General features: G+C 46.2%; 3 protein-coding genes across 7 annotated transcripts in view; 2 read left to right on the top strand and 1 right to left on the bottom strand.

The window, feature by feature from the left end:
- The window catches only part of eeig1b (estrogen-induced osteoclastogenesis regulator 1b), a 62,985-nt gene extending 54,404 nt beyond the window's left edge, over positions 1-8,581 (top strand). For all 4 annotated transcript variants that reach the window (XM_088615012.1, XM_088615014.1, XM_088615011.1 and 1 more), the window contains 5 exons: positions 368-472; positions 1,165-1,357; positions 1,892-2,013; positions 2,418-2,487; positions 2,865-8,581. In XM_088615012.1, the coding sequence (XP_088471138.1) occupies positions 368-472; positions 1,165-1,357; positions 1,892-2,013; positions 2,418-2,487; positions 2,865-2,910 (536 nt within the window). In that variant the 3' untranslated portion in view covers positions 2,911-8,581. The remainder of the gene's footprint in view (positions 1-367; positions 473-1,164; positions 1,358-1,891; positions 2,014-2,417; positions 2,488-2,864) is intronic.
- A 438-nt stretch (positions 8,582-9,019) lies between these two features.
- On the bottom strand, positions 9,020-12,712 carry LOC148644157 (uncharacterized). 2 transcript variants are annotated; one of them, XM_088615015.1, is made up of 4 exons: positions 11,545-12,712; positions 11,101-11,213; positions 10,482-10,623; positions 9,020-9,972 (listed from the first exon to the last, which is right to left on the bottom strand). In XM_088615015.1, the coding sequence occupies exons 1-4, from the start codon at positions 11,904-11,906 to the stop codon at positions 9,744-9,746; spliced, it is 846 nt and encodes a 281-aa protein (XP_088471141.1). In that variant the 5' UTR covers positions 11,907-12,712; the 3' UTR covers positions 9,020-9,743. The 2 variants fall into 2 exon arrangements, with proteins under 2 accessions (XP_088471141.1, XP_088471142.1); XM_088615016.1 differs by having other exon boundaries at positions 10,482-10,697.
- An 18-nt stretch (positions 12,713-12,730) lies between these two features.
- Positions 12,731-15,513, top strand: dpm2 (dolichyl-phosphate mannosyltransferase subunit 2, regulatory). Its single transcript, XM_088615017.1, has 4 exons — positions 12,731-12,878; positions 13,387-13,476; positions 13,973-14,075; positions 14,624-15,513. Exons 1-4 carry the CDS (start codon positions 12,876-12,878, stop codon positions 14,677-14,679), a joined length of 252 nt encoding a protein of 83 aa, XP_088471143.1. The 5' UTR covers positions 12,731-12,875; the 3' UTR covers positions 14,680-15,513.
- Positions 15,514-16,087: the final 574 nt, after the last annotated feature.

Consider the following 16,087-nt stretch of genomic DNA (forward strand, 5'->3'; position numbering starts at 1 on the left):
TTACTGAGATTTAATAACTGCTCTGAGAGATTGGGACTGCAGTTCACCTTTAAGTGTAATAATTAATTGTTAAACTACTAAACTGTGAGTTCTGATGCTCAATTATCCTAGCAAGTGGTAATTTAAATGTTGTAGGGAATTAACTAATTCAAAGATGCAAGCAGGCACGACGTCTGTCTGAAACTGCACATGTACACATAAAACATTCAATTATCCTCAGCTTTCAGCCTCACTAGTTCAGTGAAGTCGACAAGAGCTGTGAAATCTCCCTGTTCTGCACTGATCTGGGATAGTTAAGACAGTTTTACTCCCTTTTGTGTTTCAAGGGCCTTTTTTTGTCTGACTGACAAGGCGTTGTGCTCTGTAGGTCTGCCCGAGGAGTCGGACCAGAACCTGTCCAGCCCAGATGAGGTGTTCCACACGGGCCATTCCCGAAACTCCAGCTATGCCAGCCAGCAGTCCAAGATATCAGGTACCCGATATCGGGCTGAACTCCTGCTTCAGTACCAGCTTGGGCAGTCATCAATGGACACACCATTTCAACACACACAGTTTAAATAGTGTTTTCCTACTTAATTTTGTAATTCAGTTGAAATTCCAGTTCAGTTGTTGTGCACACATGCCTCTAGTACTGTGAGCTCTGCAGGCTTGTGGAAGCATTAACACCGATCAAGCCCGAGACCTGTTTAGCTGAGCAAGGCTGGGCCTGCTCACTGCTGGGATGGGACACCAGGTTCCTGCTGTAACCTGGTGTGGTGACGTTAGACCAGTAGGAGGCGATCTTTCCACTGGACTACAGTGTCCAAACCCAAGGGCCACTGCTGTAAGTGGTGCTTGGATGAGACCTCAAACTGAAGTCCTGCCTGTTAAGGTGTTTGTTCGTAAAAATAAGGAAGCAGAGGGGTGCGATTCAGATGAGACTTGTGTAGACTTGTGAAATATTCCCTCCCTTTGTGTGCAGCATTTTATTTATTCTTCTTTTTTGATCTGACATTCAGCACAAGTGCTGTTTACATTGGCATGGAGTAGATCTGAATTCTGAGTGCTTGGACTGCTCAGGGTTCCTGTGCAGTTAAGGCTCGATCTCGTGTGGGTCTTCAGCAGTCAGGCTTGAGTGCGGCTGGAAGTGCGCTGTGTTCCCTCTGACCCTGCCGTGTCCCCCAGGCTACAGCACGGAGCACTCGCACTCCTCCAGCATGTCGGACCTCACCCACCGGCGCAACACCTCCACCAGCAGCAGCGCGTCGGGCGGCCTGAGCATGACGGTGGAGAGCACCGAGGGCGAGCGCGAGGCCGGGCGCCCCGAGAGGCCCCCCCGCCCCCCCCGGCCCCTCCTGCCCTCCGAAAGATCCTCCCGGTACGTGTGGCCTCGGGGAAGGTGACAGCTGGCCTCCTGCAGGCTCGAGTGGCGTCTCAGCTGTGGATTTTGACACTCGTCAGAGTAAATGTGCATCGCCCCCTTTGGAGTTGCCAGTCTTAATCAGATCAGCGACTGTGGGACACGGGCTCAATAACGACTTGTCTGCAGGCTCTAGCGACCCTCAGCCCTGTGCCTTCAGGGTGCTCTACAGGAGAGCTGGCCCTGGTTGGACAGCACTGCAACCTTCTGGGCACCTGGCAGGTCCAGTGGTTCCCTTGCAGCCCGGGGGGGGGGGGATACCCTCACTGACTCAAGATCGCCCACGTTTACAGGGTCACGCTGTTCCCGCCAGGAGCATCCCTCAGACTCCGACCCATCCTGTCTGGAGTAGAGGGCAATCCCAGGCTCCTAGTCGTTGTTTTTATTTAAGATTGCTTGTTATTTTGGCCTGATTTGGAGGTAGGGCTCATTCCCGTGACACCGACAGCTCTGTGACCTGACTCCCCCCACCTCCGTGTTCCCGCCCTGCAGGAGGAAGAAGGACTCGGTGGAAAACCACCCCACCTGGGTGGACGACACCCGGATCGACGCGGACGACATCGTGGAGAAGATCGTTCAGAGCCAGGACTTCACCGACGTCAGCAGCAACGAAGGTCAGGGGTCGCCGGAATCTAGCCAAGCAAGGAGATCAATTACACACACCAGTAATTAAGAGCCCAGTTGGAACAAACGAGCAGACACGACAGTTCCTCAGGACCGGGGCTTGAAGCTCTTTTGCTTGGTGAGGTTGTTGCTTCAGGATTTGAAATGCTGGCTTGATTGGACAGCCATGTATCTTGTGTGGAATAGTGAATCTTTGACAATTCTGGGCGAAGGCAAGTGTAGAAGCTCTGAACTGCAGCTGTTCTAACAGCTGGGTCTTCTTGTGCTGTGATTTAGAGCACCTTTACAACAGGAGATTTTAATTGCATCAGAACATCACAGTGGACAGGAGCATTTTGGAAATTATTGAGAACTAAATCCAGTGTTTTGTCCTGCTTTTTTTCCCTGCCTGCAGACAGTAACCTGAGGCTGTTTGTCAGCAGAGATGGGACGACAGCTCTGAGTGGAATTCAGCTAGGTAACAGGTGAGGACAACTACAGGTGAACTCTGGTCCTTCCGCTCCTGTCATTGTGAGCAAGACCTTAACCCCACACCCCCCCCCAGATGTGTATTAAGGAACCCTGGCGAGCCAGCTTCATAGGTAGAACTAGGTGGTTTTGTTCCAGACCTCTACTACTCTTTGTGTAAAAATTGAAATCTTAGCATAAGGCCTGAATGCTCCTCTTCTCTGCTTGTGGGTCAAAGTCCTCATTTAGTCAGTTTTGGCTGGTCACTTATGTTGACCTATATATGAGGATTGTGAACTACAATCATTTTGCCGTGTTCTCTGTTAAAGAGTAAAATTATATAGTTTGATCCTTTCCTTCCTTTTTTCACTTTTATTCTCTCTCTCTTTGGCAGGGTGTCTGCTGGAGTCTTCGAGCCGGTGGTTATTGAAAGCCATTAGTCTCCCCTGGGAACTGTGTTGGCATTTTGGCTGATTTTTCTTCCCGTCTCATCGATGACAGAGGAGAAGAAAAGATTCAGCTGGCAGAGGTTAAACGTGTCAGTTCCTGGAACCTCCAGCACTGTGCGCCTTCCAGTAACCTTTCGTCATGTTGAGAAATGTTAATAGATGTATCCAGATTATAAACATACTGTGTCCCAGCAAGCCAAACTGGCTTTTATACAAGATTATGCTAATAATAAGTGTTTAGATTCAGAGGCTAACAGCTAGTCAGCTAACAATATAAAAGGTGGTGGGATTTTTGAGTTATGTAATGTATTCACTTGTATGACTATGAAACTGTTCTGTGTGATCTAAAGACTACATTTCCCAAGAGCAATTCTCCACCTTACTCAGCATCTCAGAACAGAAAGGCACTATGGGGAATGGAGTGCTCTGCCAAGAGCAGAGGACAGCATTCCCCTTAAAAACTCTGTACATTCCATGATGCTGCCAAAGAGTGCGAAATGTAGTCTTTTGAGTCGTGTTTCTTGAGTGCATTTGTTAAAAAGGGATCAAATGTAAGAGCGGAGCATTGCTGCTTTGCATCTGGGTTTTAGACTAACTTCTCAGATACCTGGGAGCTAAGCAGTTTTAACTTGGATCGCAACGAGGAATAGCGAAAGAATCCAGACAGGGAGATGGTAAAAACCACTAGACAACATTTAGCCAGGGCCACTTTAATGGGAGAAAGAAGGTTTAACTGCCATTTTGCGATGATTTGGTGTGGACAGTCCCAGCCCAGCCTCCCAGAATGATGAGAACAGCAGCCATGAGATGCTCTGTTTACTATTATTCTCAAGCCCTTTAAAAGTCCACTTGTCCTTTCCTGGCTATGTCATGTTCTTTGGTCAAATTGTGGACAACGCACACGTGTCCTGAGTGTATATATCTGTAAACCGTTTAAAAACCAAGGGAGATGCTGGGCTTGAAATTCTGCCTTCCGGCACCAGATTCTGTTCTGTGGGCAACCCCCCTCCCACCCAAACAGCCCAGTCTCAGACCTGGGGGGCACTGGCGAGTCCTGTTAACAGAGCAGAAACGTTCAGAACCGGCTCAGGGTGGAAGACACGAGTGAAACCAGCTTTCCTGGACCTGCTCGACGTGCGTGGTCTCCACTGAGAAGAGAAACCCCCTTCTCTTTGAGGGGGGGGCCTGAAAACTGGAGCATGTGTCACCCCCCTCTGACAATGCTGGGCCTGGAGTTTTGCAAAGGGAGGGGGCAGATTATTTAGGACTGAGTCTCCCCCTCTGGCTGCTGGGTTACAGGGAGTGAGGTGGCAGTTGTACTCAGGTCATGCTGGACAACAGAGAGATTCTTTGTAATAAAAAAGCATAAAAAGTGGAACTACTCCCCTCACTCCCTGGCACCCTCTCTGGTCGTTTTGAATACATCATATTTAATTCAAGTTTCTGAGGTTTTTTCCCCAACACGCAGAGCCTGTGACTGGGTGTACGTTCTGCCCACTGTATTTCCATTCATGCAAGAATGGCAAAGAAAGACCTGCTACATTTTCTCCAGTCGCACACAGTGAGTCCTTGTTTGGTTGTCTGTGTGTGTGTGTTTTCTGTGCTCTATTTTTAGTGAATGCAGGGTTTCCTCTAATTGAAGCTAGCTGTGCTAGTTCTCACGAGGACAAAATCTTTCTGGATATAAGCTACTTGTCATGGAGGCTTCTCTTTCTGGTTCGTCTTCTTTAAAGGTTAAATCACAGCAGTTGCCACTTTGTAGCTCAAGCCTGCTCACCTCAAGGTCAAGAGGCAGTGGAAGTGCGTTGTGCTTGAAGTCCCGGTGTTACTGAGCGATTCGGAAACTGGCGAAGTGTCTGTGAATCGAGGTCGCGAGGAGAGCTGGCGGTGATGTGGTCTGAGCACTGCACAGGCGCTCGCCAGTTGACGAGCTAGAGCTAGAGCACAGTATTAAACAAATGTAGCCACAAATCAGTAAACTAGGCAGCTGACGTGCGGTTAGTACTGCAACTCATTCCATCTGGTAGCGGATTGTAGAGGAGGGTCTTGGAGCCAGGCTGTGCTTGGTGTTCATTTTCTCCTGCTTGTGGCCCTGAAACCCACATTTCATTGCACTCCTCTCCGGAACAGGGTGACATCTTGGGGCCCTTTCCAAGACTGGGCTTGCAAAAGCACAATTCAGGAATGACTTTGCAGACCTGGAAATTAGGAAGGAAGAGTAAGGAAGACGTTTCGTTACCCCCCGTTTGCTCTGTTCGCTCTGCTGTCAGCATGGCAGCCCGAGCCTGCTGTCCCTGAGATGGTGTAACCAGCGCTGTGGAGGGTCCTGGCATTAACACGATTAGCAGCCTTTCTCCCCGGCTGTGCGAAGCGGGGCTCGGCCAGGCCGAGAACTCAGCGCTGTGCCGTTGTCCTGGGTGTCACTGGATCTCCTAGTGTTAATCTCGCTGGCTTGGAAAGAATGAAAGCATTGAAGCTGAACCCTTTGCCCGTCCCTACAGTGGCTGTATTGTGTAGACAGTTCCCTGGTGTAAACTGGTGGCCGCTGGAGACATCCCGCTGGGAGGACGGTTGGCCAGAATCCAGCGCTGTTGAGTCAGAACGGCAGTGTGCTGTTTCTTAACGTTTGCATCTCAGATCTTTACTTCCTGTCGCTCCTAAAAGAAACGCGTTGTTAGTGGTCCAGAACGTCTGCAGGTCGCGATCCAGACGGTTTCTAGCAGTTAGCGCTTTCTCTTAACAGGAATTGCTGTGCAATATGTTCTTTCCTGGTTGAGAGCCTTTTTTTCTAGGGATCCATGCTTGCCCGTTAATGGATTTAAAATGCAACTTTGAAAATATTGACCCCTTTTAATAATATGTCCCATCTGTGTTTGTGGCACGTGAACAAAAGCAGGTACAGTTGTCACCTTATGGAGGGAGAGAATCCAAATTGCTTACGTTTATAGAAGCATGTGTTTTTTGGGGGGGATGTTTGTAAACTCTAGTTTTAGAAGGCCCGGCTTTTGAGAAAAATCCTTTGTGTAACCAGAATGGTTTACAGAGTTAACTCAACATTTTCTGATTTGGTTCTTATACTGTAATAATTCTTAGGCTTTTAGTTACATTTTCCAATCAATCCGAACCTTTTTTGTTGAGTTAGTGAGAAAGCCAGTCCAGTCACGTCCAAAATGCAGATGGAAATCTTTCATCCTGTGCTTTTCAGACAGAGGCATCAACTTTATTTTTTCCTGTTGTACAGTTTGAAGTGCGGAGATGCACCAGAGCGACGGTGGGCAAGAGAAGACGATACTGCCCTCTGGTGGCTTTTTTTTTGTTACAGAAACGTGTTTGGTTCTTAAATGTAACACACTGAATCACTGGTGTGAATCGAAATTCCTCCAAACTGTGGACCACTGGCTTAGAACCTTGGAGGAAAATTGAAAAAAGCTTTCCTTTTGTATTACTGTGTTACACAGAGTTTTTTCCTAGGTATTTTTTTGTATTATTACCATTTTGATTAATTTCTTTTTTTTTTCCCAAAACCAGCAGGCTGGTTTGTTGTTTTTTATGGAAGACCCGACTGGGTGGGCATTTACAGCTTACCTTGTCAGTCAATCCTTAGGTAGAAATAACAAAAACAAACTTTGTGTATTACAATTTAAAAGCCGTTATTTGTGGTTCTTGTTTTCTGATACTGGTTTGTAAACGAGACTGTGTTTTGTTGTACAAATTGTTTGGTTTCCTACATACTTGACTGTTTGTAACCTGTGACTTTTATAAAACGGAAAACTTTTATTTGGTGAGGTACTGTTGTAATGGACTGAGGGTGAGGGGTGTTCTTACTGACCTGGGTCTGCGTGAATCTGACATTTCCACCAATGGAAAAAAATGACGAGCACTGCAGCTAAGAGCTTTTTAATGCCTGGGTTTCTCTTGTGATGGCGAAGGCTCACATCAACCACTATCTGTAATTTGACAAGCAAAGCCTGTGTGAGAAAGTGCTAATGACAGGGGCAGCAACGAGACCAGGGACAGAATGAAATCCAAGCTGTGACCTTCCTGTCCACTTGATATCCCAAGGCCTAGTGATGCCTTCCTCTTCACCAGTGAGAACAAGCCGCCATGTTGTGGGTTTGTAACTAAGAATGCCTTGTGAGCACTTCTGATTTCATCCAGTCCTGAGCTTTTTAGCGTTTGGCTCCTATCGCGTGAAGCTCGGCGAGCCTGGTGATAACCTGACTGCGCTGGGACTTCCTCACTGGCCTCGCCTCGCGCCGGGATGGCCTTCCGCATGCGCACCTCGTGTGTCTCACACCGTGTGAAAAGATGTTTCAGGATGCCTGTGGGTTTTCAGAAAGGGAAAGGATTTCTTTCGTCCACGTGTGACCCAGACAGAGGGAGCGTTGTTTTCTGTGTGTTTCCCAGCCGTACAGGACAAAAAACCAACCGCAGGAAGGCTGCAGGGGGGCACTTATTACTACCGCTCGGAATGAACAGCTGTCGTTTTCCCACCTTTTTTAATCTAGGCTGCCATGTTTTTATTTTGAATTCAGCTTTTGTAAGACGGTTGTTGGTAGTTTGTCCTCCCGGCAGTGTTGTGTGTATTTATATGCCTCCAATCACTTTATCCCCAGAGTTTTGGAGACTGGTGCCCTGCAGTGCCCATGAGCACTGGTTGTGTTTCCTCTGCGTGTCGCCCAGCCGAGGTGGCAGAGAGAGGGGGTCCTGCCCAGCTGATTCAGCCACAGTCACTTTGCACCCCAATGGCAAAATAAGAAATATACTCATTTTCTTGGTGAAATTCTGTAGATGCAGCCCAATACGTGTACTTTTTTCTACACAGACTGTATTAGGTGTTCATTTTTCTTGATAACGTTATGAAAGGTACACAGTTATAATATCTGAGGCAGAAGCGTTTCATGACTGGTATTGAAAGGATCCTTATTTCACTGCCCGACCTGGATCTCTAACCTGGTCATGTACCCCTGTACTGCGAGGTGCGAAATAAAATCTAAGGTCTGTTAAGGAAATAACTGAATTGGCTAATGTTACTGTTAATTGAAATGCCTACTTGCCAAAGGCCCCTCTGTCCGTCTGTCCTAGACCTGCAGTTCGAGGTAAAGGGCTGCTTTGGCCTTTCCTAGTGTCCCTTCTCTGAAAACCCCAGGCTACATGACGTTCATCACAACAGCACTTGGACTTTGACATCGATTTTTTTTTTTCGGTTTATGTTTAATTTGGAAAGGGATTAAAGCTATGCACAGGAGTCCAAGACTCCCTGACAAAAAGGTTAACACTTTCTAACTTGTACTTTAGATTGAATTAGATTTACAGAGATTTCTATAATTTTCCTTAACTCAATGGATCTATAATGGAATGTATTAAGAGAAATATTTAGATGGCTCTATTTTTGTGATTCTCTAAAAGCATTTTGGTTGGAAATAAAAGTTTATAACAAACATTAAAACATTGCTCCAAAGGCTTCTTTTTGTTGAAACAGGATTTTGGTTTCTCTCTACAGATTTGATTCACTTTAGGTGGAGCACCGTACTGTATTTTAATGAAAAGTATATTTGTATTCTCACATTTGAATGTTTCCTATTTTAGATTGTAACATTACAATAGGAAAAGTTATAAATGTAATATTTTGGGGAAATAAAGTTGTCCTTGGGTACCTCAATGAAGATGCTGGCTTTTTTTTGTTGTTTTTGTAAGCAACTTGATATTTTCTTTTTACATATTGTTTCTAAACTAATACCAAGTGTAAAAAAAGATCCCCTGTTCCAAAGTGTTTCTAGTAAAAGAAGAGCACGCTGCTGACACTTGGGATACTAAGTTATTAGTGAAACTGGAGAAACAATTCTCTTCCCCAGTCTCCCAGGGCCTGGCGTTTCCCTATTTGAACAGTTTTCCATTGTTTTTCAACTTGAGAATTTGTCCCATGACTTATTTCTAAAAAAAAAAAAAAAACAACCTAGTTCTGGAGCATTGATAAAAAATTAACTGGATTTTAAAAATCGCGTAACCGCGGGTGAGGAAAATGGTAAAAACTGCAAGTGGAACGAACATCTTCGAGCACAGGTGCGAAGTGCCCATTGTGGCTAATAATCAGCTGCAGTTGTACAAAACCGGCACTTTTTTTATTCCATAACAGCAGGTACAGTGTTAGTTGGGTAACTGAAAAAATAACAAGTCCTACAGAAACTGGTGGGTCCCGTGATGAAGAAAATAAAACTAACCAGCTGTAGACCGAAAACATAGCAAACAGAAAAGAAAAGTATTAATGGGACCTGGCTAACTCCTGGCTGTAGCCTAACTGACAACTATAAAAGAAACAAATCCAAAATAGGATGGAAAGAAAAACTTAACAAATTTGGAGTAAAAAAAAAAAATCAAACCAGTTCATGCGAGAGCTTTTGCAAGGCTGTGGCTCGGCATACGTCTCCTCTGGTCTTGGATCTCATTATCTACGCAGAGGTCAGCTGGAGGACCTCTCCTGGTGTTAATGAGGAACTGACCTCCAGCAATCACCCAGTGGAGAAAAGCCCAGGCTATGATCCCAGCACAGAGGGTGTTAAGGATGATCTAAAGGTGACAGGAACCGTGAGGAACAAGGTTCCACAGACAAAGTTGGGACCCATATTAGTTTGACCATCATTCCTCTCCTGGTAGTCTTCCAGGATGCCAGCTGACTGGGTACTGTGGTGAGCAGCAGGTTCTTTTGGATGTGCTCAAACACACATCGATCCATAGTGTAGTTTTTCCCATGGGTGGGAAAGCTATCTCTAACTACCTCTATAAACACCATCTATGTAATTGGCCTTTCCCGTGGCTGATAGAGGCTATGTGTTGAAGTGTCTTGGAGATAAGGACAGGGGGCAGCGCTCCACATTGCAAGACAGGGCTTGCGAAGTTCTCCGCTTCAGAGGGTCTCCTCCTTGAAGCACTGGCTCCGGCCCAGCCTCCTCCCTCTCTCCTCTGTGAACTGGTAGCACAGGACGCACCACAGGCTCTCCTCGGGCCTGATCTGCACCCCCTGCGTGCTCCTGAAGGGCCGCAGCGCGCAGGAACCTGGGAGAGAGAGAGCACATGCCTCAGGGCGCTGACCGCACTGGTGCGAGGGCGAGGAACGCCTCACTCCGTCCTCCGCCTGCGAGCACCTCCCTCCCCGAGCGCTGCAGTTCCCCGCCGAGTGGAGAGCTCGGCAGCACCACCTGCTCTGAGGAAGTGGGGCTGTAATTCCCCTTTAACTGCGCCAATCACCCGCTTTGTTGGTCAAAGTTTTCAGAAACTGATGATTTGAGGGCGTCCTGGGACCCAGAAGACTCGATGGGTTGTCATCCCAGGGCTGCTCACTCCTGCACCGGGGTAAAATTTCACCAGCACGACTACTGCACCTCACAGCACCCTCTGGTGTGTACTGCATAGGGCCACCCATTGAGTTATATTATTGTTCTAGAAATGACTTGTGAGTTCTGTGTCCCGTTGTAACCTGACTGCAAGACAGTTTGAGGTGGGGGTCACCATGCATGAAGATCCACTTTATAAAATAAATCCGGATTGCCTGGCAGGTCGATTACCCAGTATGAAGTACGAAGCAGTGCCGAGGCAGAGGACGATGAGGAAGATGGTCATCGGCCCTACGTCCTCCAGGTTGCAGGAGTTGGGGCAGGCACAGGGGCTCCGGACGAAGATCTCCAGGGCGCGGTTGTGCTCCACAGGCTGGGAGAGGGAGACGGAGTGGTTGGGGCTGCAGTGATAGTGCACCACAGTGTGGACCAGGCTGCTGGAAAGGACTTGTTAAAGAACATCGAGGGGATAATTACTCCTTCGCACGGCCTGTACTACTCTCACATCACATTCACGGTGGGCAGCAAGACGTTTCTTTTAGTTCTGACCAGGGCCAAAGCAGAGGCACACAATCCCTTTCCACTTACAACGTCACCTCATAGCAAAAAAACAGGAAAAGGTTTCAATTCAATTCAATAAATGTACCTTGACAATACACACTCACACCTGAGGATTACCAAAGATCCTCTTTCAAACTTCCATCTCTTCAAAATGAAATCCCTCATTGATTATGACAGAATTGCTCTCATGTCTGGTTCTTAGACCTAACCAGCCCTTCACTGACATTTAATTATTTGCAAGCCCGGAAGAAGTTACGTTTTGTGATGAGCTAACATAAAGACGGCGAACCTGGGTATGTAACTGAAAGGGTCCGAGATTGGTTGTCGTATCTGAATTCGTTCCCTTCGTGTTGCCCGTAGTTGAAGTAGCGACTCTCGACGCCGCCGCTGCTTGTGTGGTGTCTGGGAGAGAGAATTGAGTTGTCGGGGGGGAAAAAAAGGTTTAGGTTGCACCTAACCGTGCCAACCTCATCAGGCATGTCCGCCAGCAGTGACAAGGGCACCCTCGCAGTAACCGTACTGACCTCGACATCGGCAGCCAGTGATTCTTATCGGAGTAGAATACAGTAATATGCTGCATTAATTGGGAATTTGTTTTTAAATCATAACAGTTTACTGCAGTATTTGCTCTGAGCATCCGTAAGGTTTGTTTGCTCCCAGTCCTAACAACACCGTTTCGCACTTGGACTACAGTCTCCCTCCCCTCCGCCCCGCAAGCAGGCGCTGACCCTACCTCACGACCACGCAGGCGGCCACCTCCAGGCACTGGGTGCCGGGAACCTCAGCCGGCTCGGAGAAGGGTGAGCAGGGGCTGAACGACACCAGCACCTCGTCCGCCCCCGCCGGCTCGGCTCTGTAGCGCTGCGGGAGCCCGGCCGAGCCGCCCAGCGCCGCCAGGTTAATGACGCCCGAGCCGTCCTTCAGGAGACACTTGCAGTGGCTCACCTTGAGGCACCCCGGCTTCTTATTCAGGGGTGGAGGAGACGCAGAGGGGAGAATAAAACACAGGGCAAGGAGAAGGATGAATTTGCAGACCTCCATCCCGCTGGGGTGTTTCTGGAGTACGGCGCTGCGTGCCTCTTCCGGGGTTTTCATTAGTAACTCTCTGACAGCTGTGGCAGCTCCATGAGACCGAGGAAAGCAATTACAATGTCACCACCAGATTCCAGGGGTCTGACGCAGCCTGGGCCAGCCGGCGTTGCAAGAGCTGCATTTGGGGATGGCGAGAGATTTATTCTTCTTCTTATAGAACCAGTGTCAAAATTATCTTTGAGATATTCCGATTTCGCTCTAAGCAGTGATAAAAGTTGAGTCACCCACTGGAATAGGACCACGTTTACGCTCGTACAACCTTTGGCGATTTAATTTAATACCCCGGGAGCTCAGGAGCGGAACACGGAAAGAAATGAAAATCCGTAGCTGCATCTGAAGAACTTACCACGACGCGCTCTCTAGCTCATAGTGAGACCCATTTTATATTACAAGGCTGGAGCTCATTTAAATATTTCTTTTAAGAGAAATTATTAAAACGCGCATCAGCGTAACAAGACAACGAGAACATTAACAAAATCAAATCTATATATTAATATTCAGAGCAGAAAGTGTATTAGATTTTTGGATGCAACAAAACTGCACCTATACTATCAATATTATGCTATATACCACACAGTTTATGAATGGCACAGTAGCAGAACAGGCCAGTATGTGGCATACTGTATAGAATTAACAGTACAGGTGCACCTTTGTTGCCACCTAGTGTTTTTTCGCATCATCTGTGAAATTTCGAGTTAATTAATATTCTGAATACCTGTTATATCCGTTCGCATGTAATACTTTCTTCACTGATTTGAATGATTGCACGCAGTAAAAGGCTATAGCGAACTCGCAAGCAAAATACCCGTCATCTACAGTAATCCGATCTTTTCAAAGTTAGTAACATCGCAGGAAACTACATTTCCCATAATTCTTCAAATTTTTGATTGGAAGATTTAGGGACCAATCAGAATTCACCGGAAGTTGGAAGCTCCACGATTTCGTAGAAGGAAGGAAAGTACCGAGTGCAATATGGTGAGTTGGACTTATAAATGTTCGATTTCTGTAGCTATAATAAATATTCCTTTGTAATTTGTGAAGCCTGGTTAATGCTTTATTTAGTGCAATGACTTATGCTTATAAGGCGTTATCTGAGCTGCATTATTGTATCAGCTTTCATAGGATTTGAATGAATTGGCAACTCGGAAAGACAGGTACATATTTAACGAAATAATATATACTCTTACAAACAGAAACTGTAGCTTTGGAAAGAAATGACGAATTCGCTTTGATGTGTAGTGTGTATTGTATTCAGTATAAAGTTATGCTATGTGTGGGGTTTAATAAGATACAGTCAACATATCAACCCGTAAAATCTGTGCGTGGATATAACATCTTCTTCGGGGTTAGAGGACAGTTAATCCAAATAAGCACCTGTGTTGGGGTTTCTGCAGTTGCACAGTCACCTTGAGACAGCAGAACGAAACGCCCAGTGTGATTATCGGCGCTATCGGTTAACATTTCTTTTCCACGGCTTTGCTAGGCTACAGGAGCGGATCAGGCGGTTGGGATGGGCATCGTGAGCTTCAGCCTGCTGCTCTTCACGTATTACACAGTCTGGGTTATAATCTTGGTGGGTATTCACCTCTCTTGCTTCATGTGGATTTTGATCCTCTGGCTGTTTTCCCCAGTGACACAATAGCAGCCTTTGACACGTTTTATAGGGTATATAAGGTGTATACAGTACATATCAATGTATCTTGTTTGCCCCTGAGACTCCCAGACAGAGGTCTTCATGCCCACTGCTCATGTCCCATTCCTCTCTTCCCCTTTGAAAACATGGGAATGTCGTCTTCAGTTCTGCAGTGGCTTCGCACTTCACTTTGGCATTTGTTTAGGAATAGCAAAGTACAGCATCGAATAAAGATCTCTTGAAGAAACGCTGCTGTGTACAGTACAGGATCAGATAAGACAGCTGAGACACTTGTCAGACCTTTAGAGATAAAGAATTTCAACCATTTTAAAATATTTGAAAATTCCTCCCAGATGGAGATTTAGTGATGAAGGAGGAGGAGATGCCTGGGGATGTGGGGACATGTGGTAACCCTGGTCTGGTTGTTGTTTTGCAGCCCTTTGTGGACAGTGACCACGTGATGCACCAGTATTTTCTCCCCCGGGAGTATTCTGTCATATTGCCTGGCGTTGCAGCTTTGATTCTGCTGCTCTTTGTAGGTAGGTGTGTTTCTCTTGCAGGGAGGGGATTTACAGTCACTTAACATATCGGCAGCCTGTGCTTATTTTCCCACAAATCAAGGTTTCAGATTGAGGGTGAGCATTTATTAACCTTTTCCAACCTTCGTGAACGTCTCAGCTTGAAGGTGGTTGTTATCATAGCCAGTTCTCTATGACAAACACGAGCTCATGTACTACAATGACCAGAGAACGCAAGACCATTGAACTGATTCACGAATCGCACTCGTTTGTTTCTTGAAAGCATTTACTTCTTTGCTTTGAGGTCTCTCACCTCTTCTCCTTCTGTTTTGGAGTCTTTAAGGCCACGAGTGTGGCTGTGATGATTCACTCAGACATTGTTTTTGTGAAACTGTCTGTTGTTGTTGCTGGTCTGGGTAGACATGGCTACAACATCTGCAGTGCATGAGTCACACTTGCACACTTATTTTTACATTTTGGTAAGAGGTCCCGGATTTGAAGAGAGTTCGTTTGTCTTTGGCCTTCTGTTTCTTTCTGAAGAGAATAACTACGTCTTCTTTTATATTCAGGAACCTTTATCGGCATAGTAACCTGGAAGAACAGGAAACCAAAGAAGTCAGAGTGAAAAGAGCAGCTCGTTCACAAGCATCCAGGAGTCCAACCCCCATGAGTGAGATCAGCTCCTGTGTGAACCGATGAACGAATCCCCTTTCCTTCACATTGCAGAGCACTTTGGACATTCTGTGGGCAAGTCTGAAAAGCGGGCTGCACTGCAGTTTGAGCCATTTCAGAGTCACCTGTGCTGACGTCTCAAGGGTTGAATTAAGGGTAAATCCGAGCAGACGGGGGCTTGTGAGGTTACACCCACAGTGGAGCAGAAATGGAATTTGCTGTGCAGGTCACAGACCGCCCTCTTCCCCCAGGCAAACGTTCGAGGTGCTGCAGAGAAGAATATCGTCCTTGCGCACTCCGCACACCCTTAATGACTGCATGGCTGTAAGCACTTTGTCGCAAAAACCCAGAGGGGCCGGCTTGTAATCCACAGAGTCGCTCCCAGATGAGAGCCAGATGACTCATGTAACCCGTTTCCGTCACTGAATTGAAGGGATACAGTTTTTTTAAAAAGCACGATGGAAGTTCTTAATGTTGCCACTAAAGGGTCTAACATTACATCTAAAATGCTTTACCTGCAAGTTTTATTTTAAAAACATTGCGTCAATGAAACTCCATACTAGTTTTGTGGTGGCTACAGGAAGATGAAATTAATTCCCATGTAATATCAGTGCCCCCTTTGCATTGCAGACAAGCTTGTATATATTTATGTACAGTATGCAGTAAAATTGTGATGTCTACTTAATTACACTTGTTGGCAGCTTTTGTCCTGTAACGTACCTCCATCTGTAAAATGCTGTGACTACCCTTCCAAAAAAAAAAAACAATGACATCTTGGTTCACAAAACTGCTTTCTTATCTTTTTTTAACAAAAATCACAAATGCATGAATTGTGTTGCCTGCACACATTTCAAATGTGAGTGCAGGTATTGACCTTCTCGTACTTTTTGATTTATACACCTTGCGCCTTGTAAGACTGTGTGTTTAGTCCTTAAAATATGAAGTGTATGTAAAAAAACAGACGTGCTTCAAGGCTAACTAAAGACCCAGCATGTTAAAGTTGATTTCAGTGGATGGAGGGATGGTGTGTTTAATGTACTGTTGTGCTCCAAAGTTCATACCTAAGGCTCTGAGATGCATATTTTTTAGATAAGTGATTGGTGGTTTTAACACCATCTTTCCTCTCCAATGGAAACAGCATTATCGTGGCTGCTGGTGAGCTTCTGGTGGTGCAGTGTACCCACTGTTGTCTCCGAGTTCCAGTCTGTAAAACCTTGAATGGAGGTGATCACCGAGTGAGAGACTGTTATACGCATCAAAATTAAACTCGCATCTTCCTTTTGCAGCTCCAGAGCACGCAATCCCAAAAGCACGGTGGTTCTAGGGCGCTGTGATATTTTCTGTAAGATTAAAATGTTAAT

This window comes from Lepisosteus platostomus, chromosome 21, assembly GCF_059453375.1.
Source record: "Lepisosteus platostomus isolate fLepPlt1 chromosome 21, fLepPlt1.hap1, whole genome shotgun sequence".
In the NCBI taxonomy this organism is placed as follows: domain Eukaryota; kingdom Metazoa; phylum Chordata; class Actinopteri; order Semionotiformes; family Lepisosteidae; genus Lepisosteus; species Lepisosteus platostomus.

Coding starts and splice junctions, on each gene's coding strand:
- LOC148644157 (XM_088615015.1), bottom strand. CDS start 11,906: ATGAAAACCCCGGAAGAGGCACGCAGCGCCGTACTCCAGAAACACCCC. Junction 11,214..11,544: donor GCCGCCTGCGTGGTCGTGAG/GTAGGGTCAGCG, acceptor TCTCTCTCCCAG/ACACCACACAAGCAGCGGCG. Junction 10,624..11,100: donor CCTTTCAGTTACATACCCAG/GTTCGCCGTCTT, acceptor TCCCTCTCCCAG/CCTGTGGAGCACAACCGCGC.
- dpm2 (XM_088615017.1), top strand. Junction 13,477..13,972: donor CAGTCTGGGTTATAATCTTG/GTGGGTATTCAC, acceptor GTTGTTTTGCAG/CCCTTTGTGGACAGTGACCA. Junction 14,076..14,623: donor GATTCTGCTGCTCTTTGTAG/GTAGGTGTGTTT, acceptor TTTTATATTCAG/GAACCTTTATCGGCATAGTA.